We start from the raw sequence: 15,268 nt of genomic DNA, 5'->3' as shown, positions 1-15,268 counted from the left end.
AGTACAATCACAGTTAGAAAAAAATTACAAACAACCAGAGTACGATGCTTATATGGAGGTGTTTGAAATAAGTTACTATGATGTATTAGAGCAACTAGAAGATTTTATTATTCAGCGTAGCCAGGAATCTCATTCAAAAAATTCCTCGAAAAATGAGAATCAGGTTCAAATCATCAATTAAAATTGCCTCGTGCAGAATTGCCATCATTTGAAGGACAATAAGAAAATTGGCTTTCATTTTCAGACAATTTTAAAATTATGATTCATAATAACGATAACGTGTCAGTGTTGCAAAAGTTCCATAACCCTAGGAGTGCATTGAGAGGGGAGGCGTATGATTTAATAGCGAATTTGCAAGTTACAGAAGCTAACTACAAAATTGCAATTATTGAAAGATACGTATGAAAATAAGCGTTTTATTGCAGCTACTCATGTACGTAATTTGTCCCATATTAAATGTAGCACAAAGGAAACTACATCAGAATTAAGAGAATTTATTAATACAGCTACTAATAATTTGAATGCATTACGAGCTTTACATTTGTAGGGACCACTAGAAGAGGTTGTGTTAGTTCAACATTTCGTTTCACAATTAGACAGTAACACTAAGCGTTCGCGAGAGTTACAAATCACAGATCATTCTTTCCATCCCTTATCAGATTTCTTTGCTTTCTTGGAACGTAGGTGTCAAGCATTTGAAACTATAGAAAATACGCCATCGCAGGAAGAAGTGTCAAGGTCAAGGGGCGATACAAATAGACAGAGTGCTGAACCGAAAGCAAAAGGAAAAAACAGCCAAATCATACGTGACAACAACTTAGTCTTTCCGTAACTTTTGTAAACAAAACCTAATACGTCAGTTGTTTAAATGTCCTGCATTTTTAAGCTCTGAAGCAAAAGAAAGATAAGACTATGTTCGAGATAATTTATTGTGTTTCAACTCTCACAAAAGAATGTTAAGTAACGACATGCATATCAGGTGGTTGTAAAGGCTGTTCGAAAAGGCGCGGAAGTGTTTCTGGACATTTTGCGGTCGCAAAAACTAACTAGACCAGGGAATTATCCAGTAGTACAAGAGACTGAATTTGGGTACAATTTGGCTGGTAAAGTGTATACAACAAGAGATTCTAGTGTACCACAAGTGTAATTTTTTGTGCAAGAAAGTAGCCTTGATAGACAGTTACAGACATTTTGGGAGCTCGAAACTATACATTCAACAGTCTGACTCAAGAAGAAAGGTAGTGTGAACCACACTTTAAGGAAAACACTACCAGAGGTAGCAGTGGTAGATTCGTTGTACGTCTTCCAATTAAGTCAAGACATAAGCCATTAGGAGAATCATATAATTGAGCTGAGCGAAGCGAAGATCTTATACTCGGGTTAGCCGTTTGGTTGTCCGCGAACTCCTCCTAGACCGTTTGGCCGATCTCAACCAAACTTAGCACGCTGATAGAGTATGTTGTGCTGAGTGACAGCATAGGTCGAAATCAAAAATCCGATGTACCATCGAGGAATAATCACCGAAAAACGCTTCCTCCTAGACCGTTTGGCCGATCTCAACCAAACTTAGCACACTGATAGAGTATGTCGTGCTGAGTGACAACATAGGTCTAAATCAAAAATCCGATGTACCATCGAGGAATAATCACCGAAAAACGCTTCCTGATTACGTAGTTTAAGCTCGCTCAGCTCATTTCATTGCAACCGGGTATATACATTGCATTCCTAGTTTAGCTCTTCGTAGATTTTACAAGGTAGAAAGGTGGTAACAGCATTGTCCAGAAATTAACGAGCAGTACTATAACTTTATGAGGAAATATGAAGAATTAGAGCATATGAAACCAGTGAAAGAAGAACATGAAGATAGTGCTATGAAATGGTATCTGCCACACCACGCAGTATTGAAACCATCATAGTACCACAACAAAGCTAAGAGTGGTTTTCGACGCTTCTGCAAAGACTTCAACGAGGGTTTCATTAAACGACAGACTTACGACAGGACCGCCAATAAAGTAAAATTTACATTCAATTGTCACGAGGTTTCGAACCTTTCCTATTGCTTTTACGGCGGATATTCAGTCAATGTATCGAATGATTAAAGTTCATGAAGATGACATTGGACTTCAAAGATTCTTTGGAGATATTCATCAGTGGAAGCAGTCAAGATTTATGAATTACAGTGGGTCACATATAGTGAAGCATCATCACCATATTTGGCGACGGCATGTCTTCGAAAATTAGCGGAAGAAGAAAGAAGTAAATATCCTCAAGCAGCGACAGTATTGGAACGTGTTTTTATATGGATGATGTAAGATCAGGATGCCATAACGTTGAACAGGCGTTAAAGCTTCAGAAAGAATTTATTCAATTATCGCAAAGCGGTGGGTTTACTTTAAGAAAATAGTGTTCGAACGAGCCAGCATTGTTGGAAGCAGTGCCAGTAGAACATAAGGAAATACACTTACCATTTCAATTTGAGTCCGAGTCAGGTGTTTCATTCAACATTGGAATAGTGCATCAGATAAGCTTCTCACCACCAACAAGTCAGTTAAGTAATGTCTCACGATCAACATACCAACCAAACGTCAAGTGACTTCGACCATAGCAAAAGTATTTGATTAAGCCCTGTAGTTACTCCGTTCAAGATTTTCTTACAACAAATAATGTGGATCCATAAGATCAATTAGGATGATCAAATACCATCAGAGCTCTATCAGCAATGGTTAGACATGTGACATCATCTTCCAACTGTTAACGAAATACAAATTGATAGATGTGTAGTATTGAAGAACTATGTTCATGTCGAGATACATGGGTTTGCTGACAGCAGTCAACTTGCTTACGGCTGTTGCGTTTATGTTAACTCTGTGGACATTTCAGGCAAAACTACTGTTAAACTTTTGGGTTCTAAATCGAGAATACCTCCTATCATAAACGTAACTTTACCAAGACTTGAACTTTGTGCGACAGTAATTTTGAGCAGGTTGTATCACAAAATAATTCCGATATTAAACATTTCAGTGGATAGTACTTACTTCTGGATCGATTCAAAAATAGTGCTTGCATGGATATTATCTCCAGCTGCCAGATGGAAGGAGTTCCTGGCAAACAGGGTTGCAGAGATACAGGAGATTACATCAGTCTATCAGTGGCATCATGTGTCGTCAATGGATAATCCAGCCGACATTACTACACGGGGAATGGATCCGAAACAGTTGAAGGACACAGATATTTTGTGGCATGGACCCGAACAATCATCTGCATGGCCCGAACAATCAGAAGTGGTAGACGAACATGTTCCAGAAGAAAGGAAAGTAACAATCATATCTCTAGCCAGTTATGAAGGTGACATAAGCTGTCTGGAAAAATTTTCATCATTGTGGAAACTATTGCGAGTTATTTGTTTGTGTCTTCGTTTTATTTACAATTGTAAAAATCACAACGAGAAGAAAGTAGAAACTATTTCCACTACTGAAATTAGTGATACTTTCAACAATGCATTAAGCTAATCCAACAGGTCAGTTATTCGCAAGAATTCAAAGATTTAGCTTCGTCAGGCCAAGTTTCATCCCAAAGTGAACTTAAATCTTTGTATCCATTTATAGATAATGAACAGTTGCTACGAGTGGAAGGACGGCTAAGAAACTCCCTTTTACCGTATGATAGCAGACATCAGATCATCTTACCACCTAAAGAGGACATCACCAAATTGATAATTGAAGCGGAAGATAGAAGATTGTTACATGCTGGACCGCAATTATTGATTTCATGATTAAGGCAAAGATATTGGATCCCACGAGCTAAACAAGGTATTCGATCTATCATTCATCCGTGTCTAGTTTCTATTAAATTGAAAGCGTCAGACTCAGTACAACTCATGGGTCAATTTATTACCATCAGCACGAGTACAGCCAGCTCGAGCTTTTATTCACGTAGGGGTGGATTTCGCCGATTCCCTAATGGTTAAGCAAGGAACTAGATCTCGTAAAGTGACAAAGGCGTATGTTGCAATATTCGTGTGCTTAGCAACCAAAGCGATTCATATGGACTTAGTGAGTTGTTTGAGTAGCCAAGCATTTTTAGCAGCTCTTTGAAGATTTGTAGCAAGAAGATGCAAATTTTCGAACATCTATAGTGACAACGGAACCAATTTCGTTGGAGCTCAACGAGAACTTAAGGAGCTTCAACAACTACTCAGTTTACAACAATTTCAAAACTCAATTCAAGATGCAGTGCAAGAAGAATATGGCATTTCATTCTACACAGAGCAAGTCATTTGCAGTCATTTGAGAAAGTGCAGTGAAGTAATTTAAGTTTCATTTAAGAAGAATAGTTGGTTCCACGATTTTGACATTTGAAGAACACAAATACAACACAGTCACAACACAAATAGAAGCCTGTTTGAATTCAAGACCAATCACCGTCAAATCCAATGATCCCAATGATCCTTCAATTTTTGTCGCCAAGACATTTCCTTATTGCTGAACCTTTGATGAGTATTCCTGAACCAAATCTAATGGACATTCCAAGAAACCGATTATCAAGATGGAATCGCCTTCAGAAGATGAAGCAGCATTTTTGGAAAAGATGGTCTCAGAATTATCTACATGAGCTCCAGCAGAGAAGAAAATGAACAACAAAACAACCCAATACTTCTATTAGAGATATGGTTCTAATCAAAGAAGACAATACTCCTCCATTGTCACGGAAATTAGGTGTCATTCAACAAGTGTTTCTGGGAAAAGATAGACTAGTAAGAGTAGTGAGTGTAAAGTGTAAGACATGGACTGTTAAAATATTTACATGGACAAGCATGGACTGTAAGACATGCACTGTTTCTGAAATTGTACCTTTACCTAAAAGTGATAATGTGGATTATGGTAGGTTGGTTGACTTGGTTCAATCAAGATAGGGGAGAATGTACAGACTTTTATAGTAAGTTTATATCATTTCCATTACATTTACATAACATTCTCTTTTGTTTTAAAAAAGTTTGTGTGTGTGAGTGTCAGCAAGTTCAGCACCATGAAAGCCATACAAGACGGTCCTCCGGAATTCGTGAAAAAGTAAATGTAGCAGTAAGTTGTAAGTGTTTCAGTTGTTGTGTAATTAGTGTAAATAAACATTTATTCATTTATCACAATTAAGTAGCTTTTTGTGAACATTTATTCATCAACAGGCAGAAAAAAATCATGATAAAACTTTTACTTACATGCACCCGGCAACATTGCTATTCATCACGAACTGAATTGTCAGTTCTACGGCAGATTCTGGAAGTGTCCCGTTTTGATTCAATGAACAGCGGTGTTGCCAGGTGCATGTAAGTACAAGTTTTATCACGATAACTTCAAACTTTGTTTTTCATTGTTTCCAGAAATTGCATAATGTAGACAGATCCTTAACACATGTTTTGATGCACTGAAACATCAGCACTGTTGCTAATTCAGAATGTTAATTTATGAAAACCACGTTTTCCCTAGTAACCCCTTACAGAAGCCTCATCCGATTAGTTATCGGTGGAAATGAAAAATTCTTTTTTTTTTCATTCCATAGTTTCCAAGCTATTCCAAGTATACAAACTGAAAATTAACGACCGAACATTTATACATATGGTTTATGAGTCAATTTACGTGTCTTGTAAAAAAACTGATTTACACCTTTGGTTACATCTGCCAACACTGTGTGGTTCCTAGTATACTTCAATCGTTGCTTCCAAGTTTAAAAGTATATGCATGAACATGAACAAGGCTTCATTTTGGTATTACCGTTATTTGTGTACCACTTCCGGTTCAAAAGTACTACTATCCCAAACTCCAGGTTGCATTTTATATTTGACACCCTGTATGAGGTACAACAACGTATATGTAGTAAAGAATTGGAGATATTCTACACTCGAGGAACCAATATCTAACTTGAAATACGAAAAAAAAAATAAGACAAGTCTGGATATCAAATGAGTCTCTGCGAGTACTTGAAGAGCTTCTAAGAGCTGTTACTTATTTTTATCAAATTCTGAATAATCGAAATTACAAATTGTTTCTTTGATATAAAATATCCTAAAATACAGCGGGAAAAGTTAATATCTGTTGTAAGCTTACATCAATTATTGGTTGCACAAATTACGGTAATGATAATGTTTTAAAATATGTTACTATGAATAAAAGGAAATACAGCAATTTATTGTACATGCAGTTTTTACTTTCACATCTTACCGTATTTGAAATCAAAACTACTGTAACACAACGTGAAGAATGGGGGGTTGCGTAGCTCGAGAGGGCTAAAGCAACTGGGCAATGGTAGAGCAAATATACAACAAATAAAAGAACGGTTTCAAATTAGAGAATGGTAGCTTAAGGTGCGTGAAGGGATAGATGGTAGAGCAAGGGAATAGCAACTAAGATTCAGTCTCACCCACACTAACAAGATGAGCAGGCCGGTGTCTGGTCCTTCTGAGGATGGTTTGAAGTTCTTCGATAAGCCAAGCGGACCTTCGGTGAAGTAGTACTGCGGTTAAGTTACCATCGACTGGTCTCCTCTCAGCAAGTCGACCCGCAACAATGACCAAGCCAAATGACCGGGCTAAAACTGACCAAGATCAAGCTTTCTCAAGTCTATTTGTCTCGACTGTCTCTCTGACGTCATGAAGGAAGCAATGGTACTGACACTCTCTCGATGACATGCACATTCAATTCCCCAAATTGACACAGCCAAAGTACATATCGATGACACAACATAAAGCAGCTATACTTCCTACTAGGCTGCTAACGTCGTCAGAATCACATAGACTAAAACCAGGAAGAGAAAGACTTCCGAGAGTCGAAGTGCTTACTACTCATCAACAATATTTCCTTATTGTGTCAATGTTTACCAGGTCGATGGTCGAAGCGAGCATTGATTCGTCGTAGGTGCATGACAATGAGAGTCCAGTAGAAACAAACACATTGAGAAAGCATCTGATCTAAACAAAACTGAATTCCAGTTAACGCGTGTGAGACTGTTTGGTAGGCAAAAGGTAATAGGAAGTTACTACCAGTGTTTATTACATATCATTTACAAATACAAGGACTTCCTTGTAGTAGAGCAAACGTAAGATAATTAATTATTTCCTTGTTGAAAATCTGTCGTCAGCTGATGTATCGGGTGTGAATAACATCTAACAGGTGATGAACTTCTTCTAAACAACACATGTTCGTTTATAATGGATGGATGACAGGTTCCAAACTCCAATAAAGAATATGGTCCTTGGTTCGAGCCATGCAACATCACCGCCCCCCAAAAAAGTCGAATCAACAGGGAGCGAAAGCCTGGAGATCCATGGTGTTTCGACGGTGACCAAACTCTGTGAAGGTGTAAAAACAGATGGTAAGTTTCACAGATGGACGGATGCTGGAGAGAAAAAAAAAGGTTCTTACTGCTGGACCATAACGAAGAATGTAGAAACAACTGCTAATAATTATCCACACTGCTAAAAGATGGCATAAGCGATGTACTTGCTGGGGATGGGAACACACTTGTAGCACAACCATAACAGCCGATGATGCAACAGTAGTTCTTGTTGTCAGGTGAATGTGGTCACGGTGTAGTGAAGAATGTCCCAAAAATAGTAGAATGAAAATGCTGGAGTAGAAAGCAGGATGGTGAGTACACAGTTCGATGAATAAATGAAGCAATAACGTACTAACACAGCTTTGTATTATAACACAAACGTAGCAACTAATGTTCCAATTATGATATCGGTGAGACAAGTAGCACGTTACAGTTTATATTAAGTTGCATTAAGGTATGGTATATAAGGAATTACGCTACCAATTGAAGATTAAAGTAAATTACCAATAAATAATGAAAAAAAAGAATGTAATTTGTAAATACAGGTTAAAATGAACTAAATATTCTTAAGAAACAAAACAAAGAAAAAATAAATTAAAGCGTAGGCTGGAACGAAACCAGAATGGGAAATCTGGAAGAAAAACAAAACTTCGAAATGGTACCAACTATAAACAAGTAATCCGTGTCATACCCCATGACCTAGATAAAATGTAAACAAACTAACACTCGTGGGTCACGAGCCCACGCAATATGGGTTACTAAACTCAAATAAAGCGTTGTAGGGTCCAAACCACGAACCCAAACAAAACAAAAGGTACCTGAAAAGAGAACAAAATGACAAATGGAGAAAAAGCTAGCTAAAACAGTAGTAGAAACAAAATCTCGAAAAATGTCAATTTGAAACCTAAAATGCGGAAAACTGGAGGAAAATTTCTATTTGCTACCAAAAAAATGTGGGGGTAATGTAAACTAACCAGAGAATCAAAGATTGGACAACACAGAAGGGTTTAGAATTTAATTACTTTTTTAAAACGAAATAAGATTTGTTTCACATTTCCTTGAAACAAATTAGGGCATCGAGGCAGGTTTTGTAGACATCGGCGCCTAGCCACTCGCCGATCAAAAGTAATTAAATCCAAAACGAAGGCCGTCACCAAATCTAATTGCAAGGGACAATATAAATAGTACTTGAAGAAGAACATAAGCAGCAAATATTACACATTATATAGGTCAACAAAATTTACATAAAGTACAAAAATTCATAGACATAGTAAACACTAATAGGTCAGCTTCATAAACGATAGACTAATCCAATTACACAACAAATTATGTTTTCAAAATAATTACTAAAAATCGAAAATAAATTCTTCAAAATTAACTGAATTAAAATTCACAAGGCAAAAGTCAAAATGAATTACTGTCTCAAAATAATAAATTGCATTCAAAGTGCATTAAGTGAAAAAGCAAACATTTTTCTAATGCATAATAAAGATACACAAGACGTTAAAATTCGCAAAAGGCACTAATAAAATTAAATTCAGAATAGCAATTCAAATAGCAACAAAAATAAAATTATGCATGAAAAAAGTGCAACCATTATGAAGCTTGAACAATATCAAAAGTCAAAATCAGGAAATACATATCCTATGTATGGGTGAATCGATAAATCAAGTATATATCTGTGCGCGCAAAGTCAAATCAGGTATATAAAAATTAAACCACATTCAGGTTAAAGTCAAAATTAGGGATTACTAGAATTCGGCCATATTCTAGTAATAACGTAAAAACCTAGGTCAAATGTATGAAGTAAACTTACAATAAAATAGAGATAAGATGGCGGTTATCTCTGGCAGATAATCATAAGATAAGGTCTAAATCAAAATATAGTATCAATGTCAAGTAAATACACATAATATGTACTAATTATCTTCAGATGGTATAACAAATAAATTCAAGCAATAATATAAAGTAAATGGAGCACTAAATAGTTAAATATTCATGTATAAAACAAAGAAAAGAACATATACCCATATACATATATGACCTCAAAAATTTTGGCAACAAAACGAAATCAAAGATAATTAAAATATGTGGCATAATAACGTTTAATGGAGTGCAGATTTTCCTAGAATCAAAAACACAAAACCAAAATATTCACTCCAAATAAATAACATTAATAAAAGAAAACTTGTATACCCTTAAACATAACCTGTTATTCCTTCAGGCACAAAACACACAAAACATCCCCTCAAAATCGTAAACTTTATGAGTCGTAGATGTGTACGAGCATTATAATATACAGTCGTAGATACGCACACTACTAGCCATACAACACTACAACGACTACAACAATCGGGTCTATTTTAACGTTTGATATAAGTTATTACTAGAGGTCGGATGTTTTGTGCTCCACCAAAAATCAAAATGTATTGAAGGGTTACTGAAACAACAATTTTAAGTCAGTACATGGTCCTTGCAGGTCCAATTTGTAATTTAATCTCCGCCAAATTAGCCCAAAAAGAACAATCACCACCAAATCAGTGTTAACCTTACCTCTCCCTTCCTGATGCAAAATGTCACTTATCGCATCATACATCTACTTCATTGTAGTCATCGTCGGTTGTTGGCATATACCCTTGTATTATCACAATATCCATTGGGTTTGCTCTTAGTTTCACAAACATCAATCGATCACTGCAGCATTCCACCTTTGTTACACTTCTTGCTACTTCGTTCTTCGTTGGTATCGCGACACCATTATCTTCCTTAACACCACCCGAATTGAATATTCTGTAATTTCCCTACACTGTCTCACTTTTTCCCGGCAACCTTACTTCACTGAAGCCCACTATGTCCATTTATATTCGTCCATTTCCTTTTTTAAATTTACCCCACGTCGTAGAGTTCGTACATTAAAGGTACCCATGCTGGAATGAAATTTATTATTTTCTTCTTTGATGATTCTTCCCGGAATAGTACCACTAGGAGATCCGAATGGGGGACTATTTTACCTCCGGAATCTTTACCTCAGGAAGAACCATCATATTTAATTATTCTCCAATGACCATCCTGGGGAAAAGATAATGTGGTAGTATTCCTATTTCCTTTCCACATCTCCATGCCGTTCACTACTTTGTGGTTCATCCGCCTTTTAGGACAGTTTCCCCTCCTAAGGACAAGAAGATGCCCTGACCTATACCCGATCATCCGCCCTCCGAGAAGACCATTGGCACTAGATACAGGTTGACTCCTTATCCCGGGAGTCGGTCGGTTCTCACATACGTTAGCGCCAAAGACTTTGCCCGCATTCTCCCGCGAGAAGGTGTAGGTTGGGATTTTCCCTTAGTTTAGGATGATACCCGAAGGCTTTTCTCAAACCTCGCCAGTACTTTTAGAAAGCTTGGTTCTCCATGTAATATAGTATTTTAAATATTATTATTAATAATAAAAATTTGTCACACCATACATGAATTCTTAAAAAGAAAGAAAGAATACACATATAGTACTTTTTCAGCAGAATTACAACATTAGTTAAAATCGAACTCAAAATCGTTTTACATCAGAACCATGTATTCATTATTTAGTTTAACATTGGGTGATTACAGTAACAATTTGAAGGTAAAATTGTGGAATGAGGGAAAACGGTAAATAAGAAAGGAAATAAAAGAAGAAAATGTACTATACATCATGAAAATATCCCAAGGAAACGCGCCGTTACGAGTCAGAGTAGAACAAAAAGAACTTGAAGAGTACAATAATTTCAAATATCTAGGAAGTGTTTTGACGAGAGACATACAGCACCAAAGATCAAGATAGTCATAGCCAAAATAGCATTCAACAGGAAAAATCACTCTTAACTAGCAGGCTCAATATTGGACTTAGGAAGAAGTTGGTCAAGTGCTATATATGGAGCACTGGACTGTATATTTCAGAGACTTGGATATTACGGAAGTTACAGAAGAAATATTTAGAAAGCTTTGAAATGTTGTGTTGGAGGAAGATGGAGAAGTTAAAATGTACAGAGAGAGCTACCATTAAAGATGTTCTAAAACATATAGGAGAGAAGAGGACACTTCTAGCCAGTATCCTTCGTAGGAAGGCTAACTGGATTGGACACATATTGCGAAGAAATTGTCTTCTTCATACCCCCATAGAAGGAAAGATGGAAGGAAAGCGTGGAATAAGAACAACACAACTGATCGATGATCTGAGAAAAAGAAGAATATGTTGGGAGTTAAAAGAGGAAACTGAAGATCTAAAAACGTGGAAGAAACATTTTCAGACCTAACTCATTAAAAAAAAAAAAACTCTTTAGCTCCAGGACCTGCCCGAAGGCAGAACATTTATAATAATAATAATAATAATAATAATAATAATAATAATAATAATAATAATAATAATAATAATAATAATTTATAAGGCTGCACCATTTTTTTTTTAAATTCAGTCGAAAAATACTGGATCGTCTTAAATTCTCAGGTAACCTTTAGTAGTTGCGGTCAATGTTTCTACGTAGTGTAGTAACTTATATTAAACGTTAAAATACACCCCCATCGTTGTAGTCATTCGTGTTTTGATTTCGAAGACGGTAAAAAATATGACAGAAAAAAATATATGTATCGTAAAATGGTGATTTTTTTAAAAAAAATGGCAGTAATATATATTTTAACCGTGTTTGTTCGTTTATTACAATAAATTAGATAACATGTAATTGACATAAGTTTATAATGAAATAATGGTAATTTTTTGGTGTACCTTAATATATTTTACATAAAAATAATTTGTAATTTTGATTGTTTATAATTTGTTAAGACTCGTCTTATATTTAGGGTCGTCTGGTAGTCGGGTAAGTATGGTATGTACTAGGTAAACAATGTAGATAACGTGTTTCACTTCCAATACTACCATTCGCATACTATGCTTCACCGCAGCTCAATTGACGTCTGACATGAACCCTTGAACTCACGACCTGCTGTTGCCATTCTTTCGGTGAGAAAGTTAATTTCAATGAAAGAACATTGACAAGGATCTCAGTTTAACACATATCTTGACAAAGGTCTCTTCTAAGTTAGAACACACGTCACGTGAGCCAAATCAGATTTCCACATCACAGCAATGGCAACGTTGCTGAAAGCGGTTTGGTTCACGAGAGAGCAGGTTTCGTGGTCAAACATCAATTCCGCTGCTATGCACAATAATAGTGTGAGTATGACGTTTTAGAAGGTTTTCTATTTGTTTAAAGGATGAAGTTTTAGAAGAAGAAGAAGAAGAAGAAGTAGAAGAAGAAGATGATAATGAAGAAGAAGAGGATGGAGTAGAAGGAGAATCAGAAGAAGAAGAAAACATGGAAGACAATCAAGAAAAATTGGATTGGAGTTTAATTTGGAAAGAATTGGAGTGCCCAGTGTGCCTAGATGTATTATCACCTCCAATAACGACATGTGTAAATGGCCACAATTTTTGCAGCAAGTGTGAAAATCAAGTTTCTATATGCCCTGTGTGCCGAAGTGATCTCACAAATATAAGAATATACATTCTCGAATCTCTTCTTAAGAAAATACCAATTCCATGTCAGTACAAAGTTAAAGGATGTAAGCATGTGATGAATATAACACAGAAAGAGGAACACGAGGCGAAATGCAATTTCAGTCCATATCCATGTCCTGTAAAAGATTGTAATTCTAAGTTATTCTCAGATGAAATTGTAAATCATATAAAAGCGCACCATAATGACATTAAGATCTCAAGAGTTTCTAATCCAATTACTGTTCGTTACAAAGTCTCTAGACGTTTAAGAGAGTATTTGAGAATAATTGACTCAAAGTGGGGTACATTTACACTAAAAGTCCAGCCAAATCATGAAAATATATGTTTTATAGTCCAACGTGGAGGTGGAGCAGAAAATTTTATGTTTACAGCTATGCTTTCTAATGGATATAGTAGTAAAATGGTTTACGATGGAAAGGTACCATCTCTTCACGTTGACACTAATACAATCATGACCCATTCTGAATGCTTAATTATTGGGAAAATATTAGACGAAAAGTGCAAATGGACTTTTGATCTTAGCTTGCGGAAAATGGAAAAAAAATGAACTGAAAATTTTGAGTTTTACGTCCCAGGATTTTGCCGGCTAGCCTAAAGGAGACGGTGATGATGAGAAATGAACGCAATGGTGGAATGAAGAAAGTAGGAGGAAACGGGAGAACCACAAGAAAACCAACGCACACGGTGTTTGTCCACCACAAAATTCACTTGGCGGGAGCAGGGTTTGAACCTGGAACCCCATGCACGCGTGGAAAATGAATTAGCAGAGAGAACAATTGAAACAATTTTAGAAATAAACTTTTATTCCTCTACATCTCACTAGAAATAGGGCTGTTGTTTAAATTATACGTCAGCACTTCGTATAACCTATTTCTCATTTGCAATTAATTCTGCAAATATTTTTCATATACTTTCAAATCAATGTATCTTATACATTAAAAATTGAGTACTCTCTCCTTAAACGATGAGAATGTACTACCAATTAAGTTCATGCCATAGGTTATTAGACTCTGAGTGACCACCTGCCAAAACGACTAGATAAGGTTCATGTATGCATGAATTGCCAGCCGTTAGGGTTCATGTCTGTCCAGCGCACTGTTGCTGAACATGAAAATATAACTTTAGAAAAGGTTTGATCGATGATAAGGTCCATGACCTTACATAAATATTTCATCACCATATGATAATCACTCGTTTGTTAATGGCCTCACGTAGTCTCTGATGATATAATATTTTCATTGTTCATATTTCTCCAACATTCACTTTATTTGATCCATACTATAAAATAGCTTCAGATTTTCAGATCAGTAGGATATCTTACATGCTGTAGGATGGATTATTTTGTCCAAGATTCTGCTGATGTTCACCCTACATATGGCAGTCTTCTTTCACGGCATGAATGATGGCTATATCGCAAAACGTTATCTAAGAAAATATACGTGATATTTGTTTTTTGTATTTGTGAGATGAAATAAAGAGTATCTGTAATGTGCAATTCGAATGTATTGTTTTCTATGTTTATTTTAATTGTATCATATTTACTTAAAAATTAATGTACTATATGTTTTACTTATCTCCACTCTAGAATGGTTTAGTCTTCGTATACTAAAGTGGTTTTGTAACTAACTTGGTTCACATACTAATATAAAAAGCTAATGTTATCTGTATATGTACTCACAAAGTTAAATTTCTGTGAATAAATATTTGTGGTATAAAGTCATTCTAAGTGTAATTAATTATTAGCAGTTGTATAAACAGAACTGTTCCGAGTGATAGTGAGAAATGGACAAAATTGGAGTTTGTAGTGTACAGCAATTCCTGTTGTGGGCAGTGTTGGGCAAATTTCAATTGAATTAACAATTAACAATTAATCTGTAAATTTAATTGTTAATTGCAATTAACAATTGAAATAAGTAATGGTTAATTGTTAATTGCAGTTGGTCATTGAAAAAAGAGAATCAATTGCAATTGATCAATTGATTGAAAGTAATTGCAATGGAAAGTAATTGCAATTGAATTCTGTAATTCAATTGCAATTGAAATTAATTGGCAATTGATTCAATTGCAATTGATTTCCACAGCAATTACTTTCAATTGATTGATCAATTGCAATTGATTTTCACTGATTAATTTTCAACACTGTAGTTCAGAGAGGGCGTGGGGCAATGAAAACTTTAGCCACGACCAATTGACTCACCACCCGTCGTGACCCACGACCCACCGTGACCCACTCTGACCCACCACCCATCATAAACCACTCTTACCCACTGTGAACCACAGACCCACCAAAACCCATTGTCATGAACTCTGACCCATGATTCACGCCCTCTTCTCTACTGACTAAAGAGTTTAAACTTGTAATAAAACAAGCCTATAAAATTATCACTCATCGGAG

At 35.9% G+C, this 15,268-nt stretch overlaps 1 protein-coding gene across 1 annotated transcript; it reads left to right on the top strand.

The window, feature by feature from the left end:
- Positions 1–12,586: 12,586 nt before the first annotated feature.
- LOC145682303 (E3 ubiquitin-protein ligase sina-like) lies at positions 12,587–13,420 on the top strand. Its single transcript, XM_081753880.1, has one exon. The coding sequence runs from the start codon at positions 12,671–12,673 to the stop codon at positions 13,418–13,420; it is 750 nt and encodes a 249-aa protein (XP_081610006.1). The 5' UTR covers positions 12,587–12,670.
- The last annotated feature ends 1,848 nt before the right edge of the window (positions 13,421–15,268 follow it).

Source organism: Thermobia domestica, chromosome 3, assembly GCF_964235325.1.
Source record: "Thermobia domestica chromosome 3, izTheDome1.hap1.1, whole genome shotgun sequence".
In the NCBI taxonomy this organism is placed as follows: Eukaryota; Metazoa; Arthropoda; class Insecta; order Zygentoma; family Lepismatidae; genus Thermobia; species Thermobia domestica.
Note: the sequence above shows the minus strand (reverse complement) of the source record. Positions and strands in the feature narration are given on the sequence as shown.